Here is a 19,641-nt window from a genome sequence, read left to right on the forward strand (position 1 = left end):
TGGACAACCAGCCACCACTGGACACCATTGGACACCACTGCTCAATACAAGAGGACATGGCTTTAAGGTAAGGGGTGGGAAGTTCAAGGGGGATATTAGAGGAAGGTTTTTTATTCAGAGAGTGGTTGGTGCATGGAATGCACTGCCTGAGTCAGTGGTGGAGGCAGATACACTAGTGAAGTTTAAGAGACTACTAGACGGGTATATGGAGGAATTTAGGGTGGGGGGGGGATATATGGCAGGCAGGGTTTAAGGGTTGGCACAACATTGTGGGCTGAAGGGCCTGTACTGTGCTGTACTATTCTATGTTCTATAGTTACTACTGCCTCCACAATCACTTCAGCTACCTCTTTCAGATGTCTTATCTACCTTCAGACTTTTCAGCTTCCCAAGCATCTTCTCCTTAGTAATAGCAATGACACTCACTTCTGCCCCCTGAAAAACTCACATTTCTGCTAGTGTCTTCCACAGTGAAGACTGTCGCAAAATACTTATTAAGTTCGTTCACCATTTTGTTGCCCCCATTACTACCCCTCCAGCATCATTTCCAGTGGTCTTGAGATCCACAGTCATCTCTCTTTTACTCTTTATATATCTGGAAAATCTTTTTGCACCTTTTATATTATTGGCTAACCTACCTTCATATTTCATAATTTCCCTCTTTATGGGTTTTTTAGTTGTGTACGGTTTGTCTTTAAAAGCTTCCCAACACTCTAACTTCCCACTAAGTTTTGCTTTATCATATGCCCTCTCTTTTGCCTTCATGCTGTTTTTGACTTCCCTTCTCAGCCACAGTTGCTTCATCTTGCCCGTAGAATACTTCTTCATCTTTGGGATGGACCTTTCTTCTGCCTTCCAATTTGCCCTCAGAAATTCCAGTCATTGCTATTCTGCCGTCATCCCTGCTAGTGTCCCCGTCCAATCAACTTTGTCCAGCTCCTCTCTCATGTCTCTGTAATTTCCTTTACTCCACTGTAATACTGATACATCTGATTTAGCTGTTCCTTCTCAAACAGCAGGGTGAATTCTATCATAGTATGATTACTACCTCCTAGGGGTTCCTTTACCTTCAGCTTCCTAATCAAATCTGGATCATTACATAACACCTGCTACATCCGTAGCCCCCTCCTTTGTGAGAATCGCAAGATCACTATTGAGTTGGGTCAAAGGGGGCCCAGGAAATGAGAGAGGGACGTGCAAAATGCCTCGTTTCCCCGGCGATGTAAGGCTACGGGACATGGCCATTGTCTCCGGAAGACCAAGTTGTGTATTGAGTACTGTACTATTCATTGAAGCCCCTCAGGGGATGACCAGAGTGGGCTGGTTGAGGGATTGCATCATCCCAACCTGATTGACATCTGAGACCCCGTGAGTAAGGATAAAAGAGGGTCTGGGGAACAACCCCCTCAGACACACCAGAAGAAACGTTAAGCGACCACGTAACAGCAGGAAGTCATCTGAAGGAAGCCACGTACGTTCAATTCCATGGCTGGAACCACGGAAAACAGCTTTTAGCTAACAACGGGGGAATCCGCTCCCCTGACTTAACGGATTGGCATCATAAAAGACCTGGGCAAGTTTAAACTGCATCGCTTTTAAACCCAACAACGCTGCAGCTTGAACGAACTGATAGTGACTGTTATCTTTCCATCGGACAATACATTAACCCCTAGACAACAATAGAGCTATTTCTTAATGGTTATTATTATACCCGCGCTTTAGATTGGTTATTATTATACCCGCGCTTTAGATTTAGTATTGACAACGTATATTATCCATATGTTTGCATTAATCTTATTTTTGTGCCCTTTATCAATAAATACTTTTAAAAGTAGTACCATCAGACTTCAACGGTCCTCTCTATCTTTGCTGGTAAGTGATCCAGTTATGGGATTTCGTAACAAAGTTGGGGTTCTCGTCTCGGGATTTGACACCAGATTGGGAGGCCAGTGAATTGGGCTTGTAGGTCCAAAACTTGGATCTGGTTATGCGGGTAGCCAGATGGGAAACCAGCAAAGAAGGATGTGGGTGAATTTAGCGAAAACCCGACTCTGGAGGCAGCCACCAAATCAGACTTGATAAAATTGGCGAAGGAGTTAAACCTCGCAGGGGTGAGGTTGTCAATGAAAAAGCGGGAGGTGCGAAGGGCAATAACTCAGTATTGGGAAGAATGTGTTTACAGATGAGGTATTGGAAAATATCCCTGAAGAGGCACCCGCTAGTGGGACGGCTCAGTTAGAGTTGGAGAAATTAAAGTTGGAACATGCAATTCAGTTAAAGCAGCTGGAGGCAGCTTAGAGAGAGAGAGAGAGGGGGAAAGGGCCGAGAGAGAGAAAGAGAGGGAGCATGCGCTCCAGCTGAAGGTGTTAGAGGTGAAACTAGAGCATGAAATGTGGTTAAGACAGCTGGAAGCAACTGAGAAAGAGAAACAGAGGAAACATGACTTGGAGATGGAGAAGTTACGGCAGGAGCCACGAGTTCCGGGGTCAGACCGAGAGGAGCGGTTCAATGTTAGTTGAGAGTTGAGGTTAGTACCTCCGTTCGAGGAGCCGGATGTTGACAGTTATTTCTTGCTTTTTGAAAAGGCGGCAGTGAATCAGAAGTGGCCCAGAGGTCAGTGGGTGGCGCTGTTACAGAGTGTGTGAAAGGGGAAGGCACAGCGGGCATATATGGTGTTGGCCATGGAGGAGGGAGGGGAGAAGAGGTATGACGAAGTAAAGGCGGCCATTCTCCGGAGTTATGAGCTAGTGCCTGAGGCGTATAGACAAAAGTTTAGAAATTTAAGGAAAGGGTTGAATCAGACGTATACCGAGTTTGCCTATGAGAAGGGTGTGCTCTTGGACCGTTGGTGCACCTCAGAGAGAGTGGAAGAGGATTATGGGCGTCTCAGGGAGTTAATTCTGATTGAGGAATTTAAAGGTTGTGTTTCGGAGGATATCCGGACATATTTGAATGAGAAGCCGCATAAGTCCATCTTGGAATTTGCTAGTTTCACAGATGAATATGCCCTAACCCACAAGACAAAGTTTTCCTCGAATAAAAGTTCCCAGAGAGACCATGGGAACGATTGAGAAAGTCCGCTGGCTGAGGCAGAGGTCCCGCCGGGAGCTAGTGGTAAGGTTGAGGGGGAAAGGCCAGATGGCCAGAGATTTCCAGGCTTGACCTGTTTTAATTGTGGAAAGGGGGGGCACATTGCATCTAGGTGCTTTGCTCTGAGGAAAGAGACAGGAAAAGGGAAAGCAGCAGTCCTTATCGGATGTGCTATGGTAATCAGTAGATTGACAAGAGAGCCCCGGGTAGACAGAGTACGAGAAAGGTCTGAGACTTGTCTGTCATACGGAACCGTGTCTGTGAGGGAGGGAGACACACCAGTTCCTGTACGGATCTGGAGAGACACAGGGGCTGAGCTATCGTTGATCAGCAGTAAGTTACTAGAGTTTGGTCGCAAGATGAGAATGGTAGCTGTGAAGGGAATAAGTAAAGGAACAGAAATGGTGCCCTTACATAAGGTCATTATGGATTGTGAGCTGGTGTCTGGACCAGTTGAAATAGGGGTGCGACCAGACTTCCCGAGAACTGACGCGGATGTCCTTCTCGGTAACGATTTAGCAGGTGGTAAGGTTTGGTCAGCAATGCTACCGACCCGCCGGCCAGTGAGTGTTGCGGCCCCGCCCCTAGATTCCCAGATCTATCCCGCATGCGAGATCACTCGCAGCCTGTCGAGGAAGGCAGCTGAGAATGAGAGCAGTTTAAATCTGGCCAGTTTTGATTTGGCCGAGACGTTTCTACTGTCCCTGTACCACGAGGGTTTAGAGGGTGGTAAAACAAAGAGTAGCAAAGTGAAGGAGGGTAAGGGAGTGGAGGTAGATCTGCCCTTAGCGAGGAGAAAGGTCCTAGAGTCAGGAAATAAAGATGAGGAACCGATAGAGCGGTTAAGAGGTCCAGGGTTGGACAGGGATGATCTGTCTGGTTTGGCAGAACTGTTTGAAGAAGTTGAAAATTCTAAAGGTGTTCCTGATAATGAAATGAGGGCAGCCCTAAATGAAAAGGGTGCTCTTGCCTGGAAGAAGTCTGCTGGGTTGGCAGATGAGGTTGTTTCAGCCCGTGGGGTTGAGTTTACTCCGGAAGGGAGTTGCCCAGAGAGTACCTGGGAGGATCGGGGAAATGTAGAATTTGAAAAGGGTACAGGTATTGAAAGCCTGGAAGAGGCCAATGTCCCGTTTGAATGTGTCCAAGATGGGGATGCATGTGGTACCGAACCTAGTAACGGAGCTCAGAAAAAGCCTGAGGTATTTGATTTAGTGGAATGAGACGGCCGTCCTTGTGAGTCAGATAGACTTGGTTCAGTGAAGTGTTATGATCCCAGCCCCCTCCTTTGTGAGAATCGCAAGAGCACTAGTTGAGTGGGGGTCAGTAGACCCAGGAAGTGAGAGAGAGAGAGAGAGAGACGTGCCGAATACCGCGTTCCACCGGGATGCAAAATAAGGCGACATTGACTATTGTCTCATGGAGACCACGTGCAAGCCCTCGGGCAAGGTGGGCTGGTTGAGAGAGAGATTGCATCATCCCAACCTGATTGACACCTGCGATCCCGTGAGGAAGTATAAAGGAAGGTCTGGGGGGGGACGACCCCTTCAGACGCACCAAGAAGACACGATTAGCGATCCCATCGTAGTGGGAAGCCATTTTGAAGGAAGCCACGTGTGTTAGATTCCGGGCCTGGAGTCTGTGGCTGGAATCACGGAAAACCACTTTTAACTAACAATGGGGGAGCCCGGTCCCCTGATTCAACAGATTTGCTTCATAAAGACCCGGGCAAGTTTTCCTTTTCTCACCAATCTCTCTCTCTCTCCAACACGTGAAACCCAGCGGTTCCCAAAAGGCTGAAGCCTGCAGACTTCTGAGTGACTTTTATAATTCCAGTGGACAATATATTATCCCCTAGACAAACGATAGAACGATTTCTTAATGATGATTATTAGTATACCCGTGCTTTAGATTGAGTATTGACGACGTATATTATCTGAATGTTTTTATTAACTTTACTTTTGTGCCTCTTTATAAATAAGAGACTTTTGAAAATAGTGCCATCAGACTTCATCGGACCTCTGTCTTTGCTGGTAAGTGATCCAGTTACAGGATACGTAACAGAAGAAAGGGTTAACCTTGGTAATAGTGGGAAGTGAGAGTTCCCAGGTGTTTGTGCTCGAAGGTGTGTTGAAAGTTAATGCGGAGTTCAAAAATGGGGAGATAAATATTATCATTGAAGGAAATGGGAAATCTGTAGTTCCCAAATCGAATGAAGAAATTTTAAACCCTGCCGATCGCTTACAGATTAAGCCGGAAGATGTCAGGGCCCCTCACGCTATTGTTATTCCAGAGTGTGGTGTGAAAAGGCAGAATTTGAAATGCTGCTTGAGCAAAGCGGTTGAACTGAAAACACATAGCCTGAATGGTCCTGGCAAGAGGGCTAGCCACCTGGGCAAAATTAAAGAGTTGGGTGGAAATTCAGAAGGTGGTCTAAGTTTGGGACACGGTGTTGATAAAATAATTCCTATATCTCACCACATTACCCAAGCTCCCCACATGGGACCTCACCGGAAAAGAGGTGACGGTTAAGGAGGACGCCATTTTTAAATAGCAAATCTGGTTTTACGGGATTTCGACACAGCCTATGAATAATAAAGACAACCCCCTTGGAAGCCTGCCTGTTCAGTTTGAAAACGACCGAAAAATTTGTAGTTCTATAAACTTTTGTAGATGCACGGAAGCTAAGATCACAACTCCTTAGAGTTGTTGCTGAAGGAAAGAAATAAAAATAGGTGGTTATTAAATTGAAGTCTGATGCTACAAAACTTTAGTATGGTACACGATGTTAAGGTATTGAAGAAAGTGACACTGTAATCGTTAACTGTTTAGATACTGAATTGAATGTATCACTGTATTACTCTGTAGAAAAAAAAACTTTGATGTTGTGTTAGATTCTAACACCCTGTAAGACTCTGTATTATTTTGTTTTTTTCCGATGGTAAAAAACGCACTGAAGAAAGGGGTTGTTACGTCCGTAGCCCCCTCTTTTGTGAGAATCGCAAGATCACTGTTGGGTTGGGTCAAAGGGGGCCCAGGAAATGAGAGAGGGACGTGCAAAATGCCTCGTTTCCCCAGTGATGTAAAGCTACTGGACATGGCCATTGTCTCCGGAAGACCAAGTTGTGTATTGAGTACTGTACTATTCATTGAAGCCCCTCAGGGGATGACCAGAGTGGGCTGGTTGAGGGATTGCATCATCCCAACCTGATTGACATCTGAGACCCCGTGAGTAAGGATAAAAGAGGGTCTGGGGAACAACCCCCTCAGACGCACCAGAAGAAACGTTAAGTGACCACGTAACAGCAGGAAGTCATCTGAAGGAAGCCACGTGCGTTCAATTCCATGGCTGGAACCACAGAAAACAGCTTTTAGCTAACAATGGGGGAATCTGCTCCCCTGACTTAACGGATTGGCATCATAAAAGACCTGGGCAAGTTTAAACTGCATCGCTTTTAAACCCAACAACGCTGCAGCTTGAACGAACTGATAGTGACTGTTATCTTTCCATTGGACAATACATTAACCCCTAAACAACGATAGAGCTATTTCTTATTGGTTATTATACCCGCGCTTTAGATTTAGTATTGACGATGTATATTATCCATATGTTTGCATTAATCTTATTTTTGTGTCCTTTATCAATAAATACTTTAAAAAATAGTACCATCAGACTTCAACGGACCTCTCTATCTTTGCTGGTAAGTGATCCAGTTACGGGATTTCGTAACACACCCAATCCAGAATTGCCATTCCCCTAATCGGTTCAACCACAAATTACTCTAAAGAGCCATCCTGTTGTTCTACTACAAATTCCCTCCCTTGGGATCCAGATCAACCTGATTCTCTAATCTACCTGGATATTGAAATCCCCATGATTATTGACAGTTGGCACATTTTTCACGCCACAGTCTCGAGGAGGCACTGGATTGCACATAATCAGGCAATACAAAGAAGTTAGGATTAAGCACAGCGGCCATTGTGTGAGTGGGTCAGTGTTAAAATGGGGAATTGAGGCTTTGGCTCAACAAGGAGAGGCGAAGGCCATAGGTAGACTTCTTTCTTTCTTTCTTTCTTTCTTATTGCACAGTTAGAGCCGTGGGGATGCCAAGCGGGATAGTGGGATGCTCCTCCTGCAGGATGTGGGAAGGCAGGGAGACCTCCAGTGTCCCTGACAACTACACCTGTGAGAAGTGCACGGAGCTGCAGCTTCTAACAGACCATGATAAGGGGCTGGAGCTGGAACTGATCATTCGGGAGGCTGAGGGATTCATAGACAGAACATACAGGGAGGTAGTTACATCCAGGACACAGATAACCGGGTGACTGTCAGCAGAGAGTTAGGTAGCCAGTGCAGAGTGTTCCTGTGGCTGTCCCCACAACAATGAGTATATTGATTTGGATACTGCTGGGGTGGGGTTGGGGGGGAAGCCACAGCGGTCAGATCTCTGGCACTGAGTCTGGCTCTGTGACTCAGAAGAGAAGGTGGGAGAAGAGGTGAGCTGTGGTGATAGAGGATTCATTGGTTATGGGAACAGAAAGGAGGTTCTACCAGTGTAAAATACAGAACATGGAATAGTACAGTGCAGGAACAAGCCCTTCAGCCCACAATGTTGTACTGAACTAGCTAAAAAGTAAATCAAAAACTCCCAAAAATCACACCCTCCTATCTACACAATGTCCATATCCCTCCATTTTCTTAATATTCATATGCCTCTCTCTTAAAAGCCTGTAATGCATTTGCCTCTTCCACCCTTCCAGGCAGTGCATTGTAGGCATCTATCCCGTTCTGAGTAAAAAACCTGCCTCTCACATCCCCCTTGAACTTACCCCCCTCTTACCTTCAATGCATGTCCGCTGGTATTAGACATTTCAACCCTGGAAAACAGATACTCTCTGTCCACTCTATCTATGCCTCTCATAATCTTATAAACGTCTATCAGCTCTCCCCTCAGCTTCCGCCACTCCAGAGAAAACGATATGAGTTTGTCTAGCCTCTCATGATAGCACATTCCCTCTAAACCAGACAGCATCCTGGTAGACCTCCTGCACCCTCCCCAAAGCCTCAACATCCTTCCTATAGTGGGGAAACCAAAAATGTATACAATACTCCAGATGTGACCTAACCAGAGTTCTATAAAGTTGCAACATAATCTGTTGACTTTTGAACTAACAAAACCAGGCATTCCATAAGCCTTCTTAACCACTTTATTGACCTGTGTAGCCATTTTCATGGAGCTATGAACTTCAATCCCAAGATCTCTCTGTTCAGCAACATTGTTAAGGATCTTGCCCTTAACAGTGTACTGTCTCTTTGCATTTGCCCTACCAAGGTGCAACTCCTCACATTTATCTGGGTTAAACTCCATCTGCCATTTCCCTGCCCATATCTGCAACTGCTGTATATTGTACTGAATTCTTTGCCAGTCGTCTACACTATCCACAAATCCACAACCTTGGTATTATCTGCAAATTTACTAACCCACCCATCTACATTTTCATCCAGGTCATTTATACACATCACAAACAGCAGTGATCCCAGCTCAGATCCCTGCAGAACAACACTAATTACAGACCATAAGATTTAGGAGTAGAAGTAGGCCATTTGGTCCATCAAGTCTGCTCTGCCATTCAATCATGGGCTGATCCAATTCTTCCAGTCATCCCCACTCCCCTGCCTTCTCCCCATACCCTTTGATGCCCTGGCTAATCAAAAACCTATCCATCTCTGCCTTAAATACACCTAATGACTTGGCCTCCACAGCCACTCATGGCAACAAATTCCACAGATTTACCACCCTCTGACTAAAGTAATTTCTCTGCATCTCTGTTCCAAATGGACGTCCTTCAATCCTGAATTTGTGCCCTCTTGTCCAAGAATCCCCTACCATAGGAAATAACCTTGCCATATCTAATCTGTTCAGGCATTTTAGCATTCGGAATGTTTCTATGAGATCCCCTCTCATTCTCCTCAACTCCAGGGAATACAGCCCAAGAGCTGCCAGATGTTCCTCATACGGTAACCCTTTCATTCCTGGAATCATTTTCTCTGAACCCTCTCCAATGTCAAGACCTCCAGTTCAAATAAATCCCTTTGACCACTAACCCCCATCTTCTTTGCACAAGCCAGTTCTGAGTCCAAACAGCCAATTCAGCACGGATCCCGTGATTTTAATCCTCTGGATTCACTTCCCACGAGGGACTTTGTCAAACCTCTTACTAACATCCACTGCTCTACCTTCATCAATCTCATCACCTTGTCAAAAAACTCAATCAAGCTGGTAAAATGTGACTTACTAGCTCTCCATGCTGGCTCTCCCTGACTAGACCATGGGTTTTTAAATGCTCATATACCCTATCCCGAAGAGCTTTCTCCAGCAATTTCCCTGTAGCTGGCGTGAAATTTAGCACTCTACAGTTTCCATGATATTCCCTTGCTCCCTGGAGGTACTGTACGGTGATTCAGGAGGTTTGTTGCCTCCTGGCTGCTATGGTCTGGGACATCTTGGATCAAGTCCTCGGCATTCTTAAGTGAGAGGGTGAGCAGCCAGAGGTTGTGGTCCACATGGGCAGAAGGGTGACAAGGTCCTGCAAAGGAGATACTAGATCTTCTGTTAGGGAATGAAACAGGGCTGGTGATAAAAATTTGGGTAGAAGTTTGTAGGGGAACACTTTCCAACTAGTGATCATAATGCCTATAGTTTCAAGGTAATTAATTATGGAGAAGGATAGATCTGGTCCTCAAATTGAGATTCGAAATTGGAGAGAGGCCAATTTGGATGGCATCAGAAAGGATCTGGCAAGTGTGGATTTGGACAGGCTACCTTCTGGCAAAGGTGTACTTGGTAAGTGGGAGGCCTTCAAAAGTGAAATATTGAGAGTATGTTCCTATCAGAATAAAAGACAATGACAATGGGTTTAGGGAACCTTGGTTTTCGAGAGATATTGTGGTCCTTGTTATGAAGAAGGAGGTGGCAGGCAGGAACAAATGCGGTACTTGAGGAGTATAAGAAATACAAGAGAACACTTAAGAAAGAAATCAGGAGGGCTAAAAAAAAGGCATGAGTTTGCTTTTGCAGACAAGACGAAGGAGAATCCTAAGGGCTTGTTCAGATATATTAAGAGCAAAAGGGAGAAAGTTGGTTCTCTGAAAAATTGAGTGGTAATCTATACATGGAGTTGAAAATGTTGGGGGAGATCTTAAATGTTCTTCTCTACCTGTGTTTACCTGGGGGCTGGACACAGAGTCTGTAGATAGGAGCCGAGGTGATAGACCAAAAGAGATTACAGAGAACGAGGTGTTTGCTGACTTGAGGTAAACTGGGGTGGGTAAACCCCCAGGGCCTGACAATGTGTTCCCTCAGACCCTGAGGGAGGCTGGTGCGGAAATGGCAGCCGCCCTCGCACGGATATTTAAAACTTCCTTAGCCACGGGGGAGGTGCTGGTTATAGGTGATTAATTAGGTAGACTCACTGCTGCATGACTTAGAACAACAGCTGCTTTTATTCGTTACTACGCTAAAGATACTGGAGAGGTTCAGCAAATAACAGGGTTCGCTAAATAAACACGTATGCACATACATGTGTGAACACATGCATGCTCACATTTACACTGACATTAGTAATGTATATCTTATTCAAAGCATATGAAAGAGACCCTCACGCACACATTTACACTGGCATTAGTAATGTATATCTTATTCAAAGTATATGAAAGAGACCCTCACGCACACATTTACACTGGCATTAGTAATGTATATCTTATTCAAAGTATATGAAAGAGACCCTCACGCACACATTTACACTGGTGTTAGTAATGTATATCTTATTCAAAGTATATGAAAGAGACCCTCACGCACATATTTACACTGGCATTAGTAATGTATATCTTATTCAAAGTATATGAAAGAGACCCTCACGCACACATTTACACTGGCATTAGTAATGTATATCTTATTCAAAGTATATGAAAGAGACCCTCACGCACACATTTACACTGGCATTAGTAATGTATATCTTATTCAAAGTATATGAAAGAGACCCTCACGCACACATTTACACTGGCATTAGTAATGTATATCTTATTCAAAGTATATGAAAGAGACCCTCACGCACACATTTACACTGGCGTTAGTAATGTATATCTTATTCAAAGCACATGAAAGAGACTCTCATGCGCACATTCAGACACTCACACTTCCCCCAATAAGCAAGGAGTACATCCAATACTGTGCAGGAGGGCCCATACACAGACACACAAGCACGCACCATTCACAAAGCACAAGAACAAATACGTAAACACATACTGACCCAAGTGCATATGGAAATGTGTCTATGTCGACAGCCTTTTCATTTAACTCAAGCTTTGGCTGAATACAGATTTTGAAACATGCTATATGAGCCAGCAGTTTGCCAACACTTACTGACCAAAATCAACAGTAGAGACTCGTAACATGGGGAAGTACTGACGAATGTTGAGCACCAGATCTGTCCCCACCTCCAGAGGCAGTGAATAAAGTGGAAGGGGTAATATCTTTCATTTATGATATTCCGTGATCCCACTGCCTTACCTGCTCTTGAGTGAGAGAGTTTAAGTCTAACTTCTTATCCAGTTCCTCAAGCAACTGGTGAAGGAAGCCATAGTCCACAGACTGGAGCTGGTGGTGTTTGCTGTAGGCCAGCCACTCTCTGCAGAGGGAGAAAAGTTACTCACTCATTGGTCCTGTTTATTATTTGTGGATCATTCCATTTATATGACAAAGATAATGGAGTTTTATTCTATATATACAACCCTTGCTTATTTTTTTCTGTGAGTATTTCAATAGGTACATTTAATGTCAGAGGAATGTATACAATATACATCCTGAAATGCTTTTTCTTCACAAACATCCACAAAAACAGAGAAGTGCCCCAAAGAATGAATGACAGTTAAACGTTAGAACCCCAAAGCACCTTCCCAAATTATTTGATTGATAGTTTAGAGGAAACTTCATCTAGTCAAGTCTAGTTATGATTATGGTCACGTGTACAAATGTAATGAGGTATAATGTTATCTTTTGTATCCTCAAAATATTAAACTAATTCAAATAGAGACACGGAAGTCTGAAATGTGAGTTCAATTATAGGTTTACTTTAATTGAGTTGTGCATGTGTCAAGTGGTAATGAGATGATGTATGCAATTATCATATTTTTACATATAACCCATAATTAATTTTTAAAGGCACAAGAATGCTTAATCAATATATATACAATATTACTCAAATATTATTGAAATAATAAATATACAAAACATATGGTACAACAAAAAACTTGCTTGTGGCAACATCACAGGCATGGAGGTACAGACAACACCCAGAATATAAATTATACATTAATTATATGTAAAATTATACCATACAGTGTTAAAAAATCTGACTGTGCAAAAGCAAGACCTTAGTGCAAAATAAATGAAAGACACAATTGAGAACAAGTCTATGATAGTGCAGGGTGTATCTGTAATGTTCTGCTATTGAGATAGGGCTAAGGTTGTGCAGGCTGATTCAAGAAGACCATTTAGGAGAGAAAATGTTTCTGAACCTGATGGTGTAGGACTTCAGGCTTCTTTATCCAGACAGTAGCAACAAGAAGATGGATGTGGGAATCCTTGATAACAGCTGCAGCCTTCCTGAGGCAGTGCCTCCTGTATACGCTGTCAGTGGTGGGAGGGCTGTGCCTGTAATGGACTGGGCTGTGTCCATTTCTCTCTGCAGCCTCTGTAAACCTGTGCTGGAACTGCCCTGGGGATGACTGATGTTGCTCTCTTTATGAATGGTGCCTTCCCAATGCAGATCTCTGGGTCTTAAACCGATGAATGCCAATAGCAGTATTTAAAGCATTACTATGATCAGCAGGCTTTATTATTTAAGGAAAATGCCAATGGGTTATACTCACACAGATGCCTTTTGTTGAGGTGAGAGGTCAATTTGCATGGCATGCTGGGAGAGGATGGTGACAGCATGCTTGCTGAGGCCCCCGTGGAAGCTGCCCTGGTCATTCTATGAGGAAAAGTAGAGAGTCAGAGTTACTCACTCATGTGAGGAATTTCTTCTCTGGTTCCCCCTGCCCTCTCCCTTACCATTCTGCCAGTGGGAATGAATGACCACAGAACATAAAACAGCCCAGCACAGACAGGCCCTTCCGCCTGTCATGTTTTAACCTAGTCCAAGGCCATTTTAACGCTTCCCTTCCATAAACCCCTCCATTTCTCTTTCATTGAGAGAAAGAGACATTCTAAGAGTCTCTTAAATGTCCCTAATATATCTGCCTCTACCACCACCAGCAAATCTACCTCTGACATCCTGGCCATACTGTCCTCCAATCCTGTTAAATTTATGCCCTTTCATACCCGCCATTTCCGCTCAGCATAACGCTGGTGAGCGGAAGCAGAGTCCCAAGGTTTTGGCCATCACTGTTGAGGACCATCTCCTCTCTCCTCACAGGTGAAGGCCTGAGTGGATTTTGTCTCCGCCAACACCATAATGGTAATCCCTAACCGTGCAAGTGGTCAGTATGGCTGAGATGGGCTGGATGGCCTGTTTCCCTGCTCTATCGCTCTATAACTGTGAGACATCAGTGCGGTAAAGTAACAGAGGCTGACACCTCAACGTCTGCATGGAGCTCCCAACTCAGGACTTGAGATTCAAGCTTGTTTAACATCGTTTCCTGTTCACAAGTGTAAAGGAGAACAACATAATTGTTCCTCTGAATCCAATGCAGGACAAAAATCACAAAAGGTAAAGAACAAAATAACAATAAAAACACAATAAATATAAATACATAAGATAGCCTAGGTACATAGATTGATTGCATGTCCTTAAAGTGACTCTAGGCACAGGAGTGTCTGTACGTAAGGTGACTGACAGGAAATGATGAAGTAGTGGTGGTTGGGGGTGTGCAGGGGTGGGTTAGTGGCTGGAGGTGTTGATCAGCCTTACTGCTCGGGGAAAGTCACTGTTTTTGAGTCTGCTGGTGGTGCGATGCATGCTATGTGACGTCCTTCCTGACGGTAGTGGGAGAAACAGACCATAATCAGGGTGGGTGGGGCCTTTCATGATGTTATTGGCCCTTTTCCGGCACCCTTCTGTACATGTGTCCTTGGTGGTGGGTAGAAGGGTGCTGATGATGCGCTGGGCAGTTTTGACTACCCGTTGTACAGCCTTGCTGTCCGCCGCAGTGTGGTCTCCGTACCGCGCAGTGATGCAGCTTGTCGGGATGCTCTCCACTGCGCATCGGTAGAATATCGTGAGTATGGGTGTGTACAGTCCAGCTCCCTTCAGCCTCCTCAGAAAGCAGAGGTGCTGGCGAGCTTTCCTGAATATGTAAGGTGTGTTCTGGGATCGTGGAAGGTGAGATGTGCACTCCCAGCAATTTGAAACTGCCTCCAGTTTCCTCCGCTGTAGCACTGACATATAAAGGGGCGAGTTCTCCGAAAGCTGATAACCATCTCCTTGGTCTTGTTTATGGAATGCCCTGGTTCATACTTTTACTGTTATGCTGTAAGTATTTCATTTAGCACCTCTGTAAGAGCAGTCCGTTCTGTTTTCAGCCTGTTTGGGTTATTGTTGCAGATAAGAGATGAAGAGAAATGTGTGCCATCCAATTAGGATGGTGGGATTAAGGCGAGGTTTTCTGTTGACCTCTGTTTCGGGACTGGCGTGGAAAATCTACCACAGAGGACTTATCTGAAGTGTGCGTCTGATATGAGAAGGGAGCTGAGAAAGGCTTACGAAATAGTTGAGGTCTCGGCTCCCAAGCAGAATAAAGGAAACCAGGGCGTTTCATTAACAGTGAGGAAGAGGTTATTTTCCCGGCACTTGGCCTTGGGCTCTTCCACCTCCTCTCTGTAGGCTGCCTCGTCGTCGTTGGTGATGAGCCCTGCCGCTGTCGTGTCACCGGTGAAATTGATGAAGTGATTACTTGGGTGTTTGGCCATGCAGTTGCGTGTGATCGGAGTGTACAGCAGTGGGCTCCGCTCACAGCCCCTTGAGGCACCCATGTCGAGGATGATGGGGAGGGAGCATCTTGACTATCTGAGGTGGTGCATTTAGACTGACGAGTAGGAGTTTGTTCACCAAGGTCTGCAGGGCAATAGCGTTGAATGCTGAAGTGAAACCCAGAAACAGTATTCTGACATGAGTGTCCATGTTTTCTAGGTTGTCAGGGCCAGGAGCATGACAGATGCCATAGTGGTATTTCCGTAAGTGTCCACTGTGGCAGAAATGGAGTGTTTGAAGTGTGCTATTATCTGCCGAATTATTGCAATTTAAATTGCAAATAATTACAAATATTTTACAGCAAATGGATTTGGTGGCACACCAATTCAAATGATCGCATGCCAGAGTTTGACCATGCATGAGAAATTTAATATCCGCTCATATCATTTACATACAAACCTGACCACACCCACTTGTGCCAAATGCACTTACCCACAGTTTGGGAAGCTCGGCTGTTAGCAGCTGCCTCAGCACCAGCTCATGGATCATCACGGGTTCCGTCGTGCTGGACAACTCTGTATCTCTCTGCAAGAAGAGGGAACAGCTGCCACCAGTCAGGCCACAGATACTGCGCCCGCTGCTGCTCCATCACAGCCGAAGAGACTGACTGACTCTGGGTGTGCATTTCCCTCTTGACTGTGGTATAGGATATCCTGCTCCTGAATGCACTGGCTCTGACTGGGGTTTGGCTCCCTTCTCTTCTGAAGCCAGTGAGTCTCACTGGGGGCAGGCACCATTTCAGCCTGAAGGCATTAACTCTGACTGGGGTTTGGGTCCTTTCTCTTCTGAAGCCACTGAGTCTCACTGGGGGACAGGCCCCATTTTGGCCTGAAGGCACTGGCTCTGACTGGGGTTTGGATCCCCTCTTCTGAAGCCAGTGAGTCTCACTGGGGGCAGGCACCATTTCGGCCTGAAGGCACTGGCTCTGACTGGGGTTTGGATCCACTCCTCTTCTGACGCTGCTGATTCTGAACTCTGGTGCCCTGGAGAGCCTTTCTCTTCCTCTCATCTGATTGTCTAACATCTCTGCTCAGTGTTCGCAGCCTCATCAAATGTCTGAGCTGTTTATGCCTAGGCTTTGGTGCTTAGAATAGAGCAGAGCCCTCAGTTATCACTAACAGATGCACAGTCCCATGGTAAAGATCTCATTAAGGAATACTGACACATCACAGAGCCACACCAGGGACTCATCCTGACTTATCACTTTCCCATTGTGCCAGCCCTGTTACCTGCATCATGGTCAGGGAGAGAACGAGGTGGCAATCTCCTTCAACCCGAGAAGTGCTTGATCGAGGCTCCAGTTTATACCACGTGTCAATCCCTTCGACAGGAATTTCCTGATGAAGGAACAGAAGAGATTCAGATTTTGGAATGAACCGGTGGAAACAAGAGACTGCAGAGGCTGGAATCTGCAGGAGGAGCATAGAGACACAAGAAATCCTGCAGATGCTAGAAATCTTCAGCAACATCCACAAAATGCTGGAGGAATTCTGCAGGTCAGGCAGCGTCTACGGAGGGAAATTAATGGTCAACATTTTGGGCCGTGGGCCCTTTGTCAGGAACTTCTGATGAAGGAGTTCAGTCCGAAATGGCGACCATTCACTTCCCTCCGTAGATGCTGCCTGACCTGCTGAGCTCTTCTAGTATTTTGCGGGTGTTTCTGGAAGAACTTGCTCTAGAAGGACCCACAGCTTTCTGCCAGCAGATTGTTTGTTGAATTGAAATGACCAACCTGAGGCAGTGCTCAGATCCTATTGTATTGCTTGGGCTTTTGGACAAGGCCTTGGGCACAGCTTGAGGTCATGTGGAGCCTGGAATAGATCCCCAAGCCAGGACCTGTGGTACGTCTGTTGCCTGTAGCTTTGGATCCAGCCTGTGGGACAGGGGAGCATGGGGTATATACACAGGTACACACTGCCTGAGCACAGGCAGGGGCCTGCAGAACAACATGGTACAGGCTGGGGCTGTGCTCCTGCGGGACACAATCAGCAGCCTGATTACTGGAGAGAAGGTCAGTTTTAAGGGGAAGAGCTGCTTCTTGCTGGGGCAGTAAACGCAAGACATCCTGCAGATGTTGGAGATCCAGAGCAGCACACACACACACACACAATGTTGGAAGAACTCTGCAGGTCAGATGGCATTGACTGAGAGGAGTAAACAGTCTCTGCTTCAGGCTAAGACTCAGCCCGAAATGTCGACTCTTGATTCCTCTCCATCGGTGCTGCCTGATCTGCTGAGTTCCTCCGGCAGTTTGTGTGTGTGCCTTCGGTGACAAACTGCTCCCTGCGTCACACTTACGCTGACAGGAATATCGAGGCAGCCGAGGAAATCGTCCATGTTTTCTTCCTGTGAACCCGAGGACCCGTTAGCTCGAGCTGACTTCATGATCTGTTTGAAGTACCTATGTAAATAAAATGACAATCGGTAAATTGTGAGAGAAGCAGGACACCTGAAGCTGGAGGCGAAGCTTGACCGGGCATACCAGCCCTGAGTGACTGGACAGGAGCATCCACCAGAACCACTCAGGCAAAGGAAAGTAGATGATAAAGATCCCTTTGTACAGAGTGAACTGGAACTTCACTCCTACACTGTTGCATAGAAAGATACTCCCAAACAATCTAATGGTGCTTTCCCAATGAGTTAAAACAATGTCTGATTGAGCACACAACCTTGGACGTTGACTGTCCATTTCCCTCCATAGATGCCGCCTGACCCGCAGTTCCTCCAGCTTCTCGATGTCTGATTAATTCTTGGTAATATTTAAATAATTAAAAATGTTATTAGATTAACTCAATAAAAAGGTTCATAAAAACAGTCTTGTTTAGAATACACGAGATTCTGTAGATGTTGGAAATCCTGATGGTGGGTCTCATCGGCTGTTTATTCCTCTTCACAGATGCTGCCTGACTTGCTGAGTTCTGCCAGTGTTTTGTGTGTGTTACTCTTGTTTAGACAAGTTCCATCTATACCCTCCCATGGCAGGTGGAATAGAACGAGAAGTAACTAAGGCTATTTTGACAAAATTCCATACTTTGTATTAATTGATTATGCCACTTGAAATGCCATGTTCTGAATCCTGCAGCGTTGGTACTTGTAGAAGCATCGATTGCAGACAACATTAGCTGTGCTTGCTGTGCCCTGGGATGTAGATAAAGTGGGTCACCTCGCTGTGACTATGTGGGCTTCAGGCCCTCTGGTTTCCTCTCGCATGCCAAAGGCTGAGTAATTAATGTAAATTATCCCAATTGCTGGTGGGAGAGTCAGGGGTTAGAGGGTGAGTGGGGAAATAGGATTGAGGATAGTGCTCTGGGAGTGATATAGACTCTGCACTGAAATGAAGGAAATATGAATATGAGTGGATATGAAGAAAATTCCCATTGAGACGAAGATTAGGAACCAGGAGACAAGGAATGGAGATGACTGGCAAATGTTGATTCTGATTAGTAAAATGTTCTTGCAAAAAATAAACAAGCGAAGGGTAGTACAGACTTACTAAGGACCAGCACAGAAGTTCGTCATGGATATTAGTCCTCGTTTAAGTTGTATGATTAGAGTTATATCAGAGGTAAGGGCGTCGCCCATTCCTTAAGAAAATGTATTTAGGGGTATAGGTGGGTGATGTGCCCCAAGGAAGATTCAGGGAGAAAGGTGAGACAGAAGATGAGTCACCTGGGGATGCCCTACTCACTGAGGGGACAATTGAGAAAGCAGTAGCTCTCCACGTGAAGCTGAGCGGAAGGGGATGAAGATTTACTGCAGAGACAGGATTCTTCTCCATTGACCTTCAACCTGTTCCAAGACTGAACATGAGAACACAGGAGTAGAAGCAGAACCCATTCAGCCCCCTTACTCTGTCAGAGCAGGAATGGTTCTTTCCAGTGTGGATGATATCACAGTTTTCACACCACATTCAAATTGCCCAATCACTCAGCCCAACCACACGGTCTATCAGCCTTCCTGCATTCTCCTCACACCACACTGCCACTTAACTTTGTATCATTAGTGGACTTGGAGTTACTACACTTGACTTCCTCATTCCTTTTATTGATGCAGATGATTAAAGACTGGGGGTCCCAGCACTAATCTCACACTAGCTACACACAGCCTTCCAACATGAAATTGTTCCTACTTAATGCTTTCTTTCAGACAATCCTCAGTCCATGCCGATGTATTTTGAATACTCCCATGGCCTACTTTGCACTTAGTTTAATCATCCTGAATGGCACCATATGAAAGGCCTTTAGCAAATCCAAACATTGCACATTCACCAGCTCCCTTTATCTAATCTATTAAACTAGTTAAAACTTCAAAGAAGATTCGAAGAACCTCAAAAAACCTCAAGGATTATTTACTTTTCATTAATCCTTGCTGTGCCTGTTTAGTCCAATTATTATTTTCTAAGCATTCCATTTTCCACTTTCTTTGTTGCAGATTCCAGCATTTTCCTTGCTATTGATGACAAGGTCAATAATTCCCTGTTTACTTACTTCCAGTCTGTGATAATCATTCTCAATCAATTGG

General features: G+C 45.1%; 1 protein-coding gene across 1 annotated transcript in view; it reads right to left on the bottom strand.

The window, feature by feature from the left end:
* The window catches only part of baiap3 (BAI1 associated protein 3), a 222,272-nt gene that overhangs the window by 42,029 nt on the left and 160,602 nt on the right, over positions 1–19,641 (bottom strand). Inside the window, exons 11-15 of the mRNA XM_059978679.1 lie at positions 17,419–17,521; positions 16,350–16,457; positions 15,553–15,645; positions 13,019–13,122; positions 11,658–11,775 (exon numbers count right to left, since the gene is read on the bottom strand). Coding sequence (XP_059834662.1) covers positions 11,658–11,775; positions 13,019–13,122; positions 15,553–15,645; positions 16,350–16,457; positions 17,419–17,521 — 526 coding nt within the window. The remainder of the gene's footprint in view (positions 1–11,657; positions 11,776–13,018; positions 13,123–15,552; positions 15,646–16,349; positions 16,458–17,418; positions 17,522–19,641) is intronic.

Source organism: Hypanus sabinus, chromosome 9 (assembly GCF_030144855.1).
Source record: "Hypanus sabinus isolate sHypSab1 chromosome 9, sHypSab1.hap1, whole genome shotgun sequence".
In the NCBI taxonomy this organism is placed as follows: Eukaryota; Metazoa; Chordata; class Chondrichthyes; order Myliobatiformes; family Dasyatidae; genus Hypanus; species Hypanus sabinus.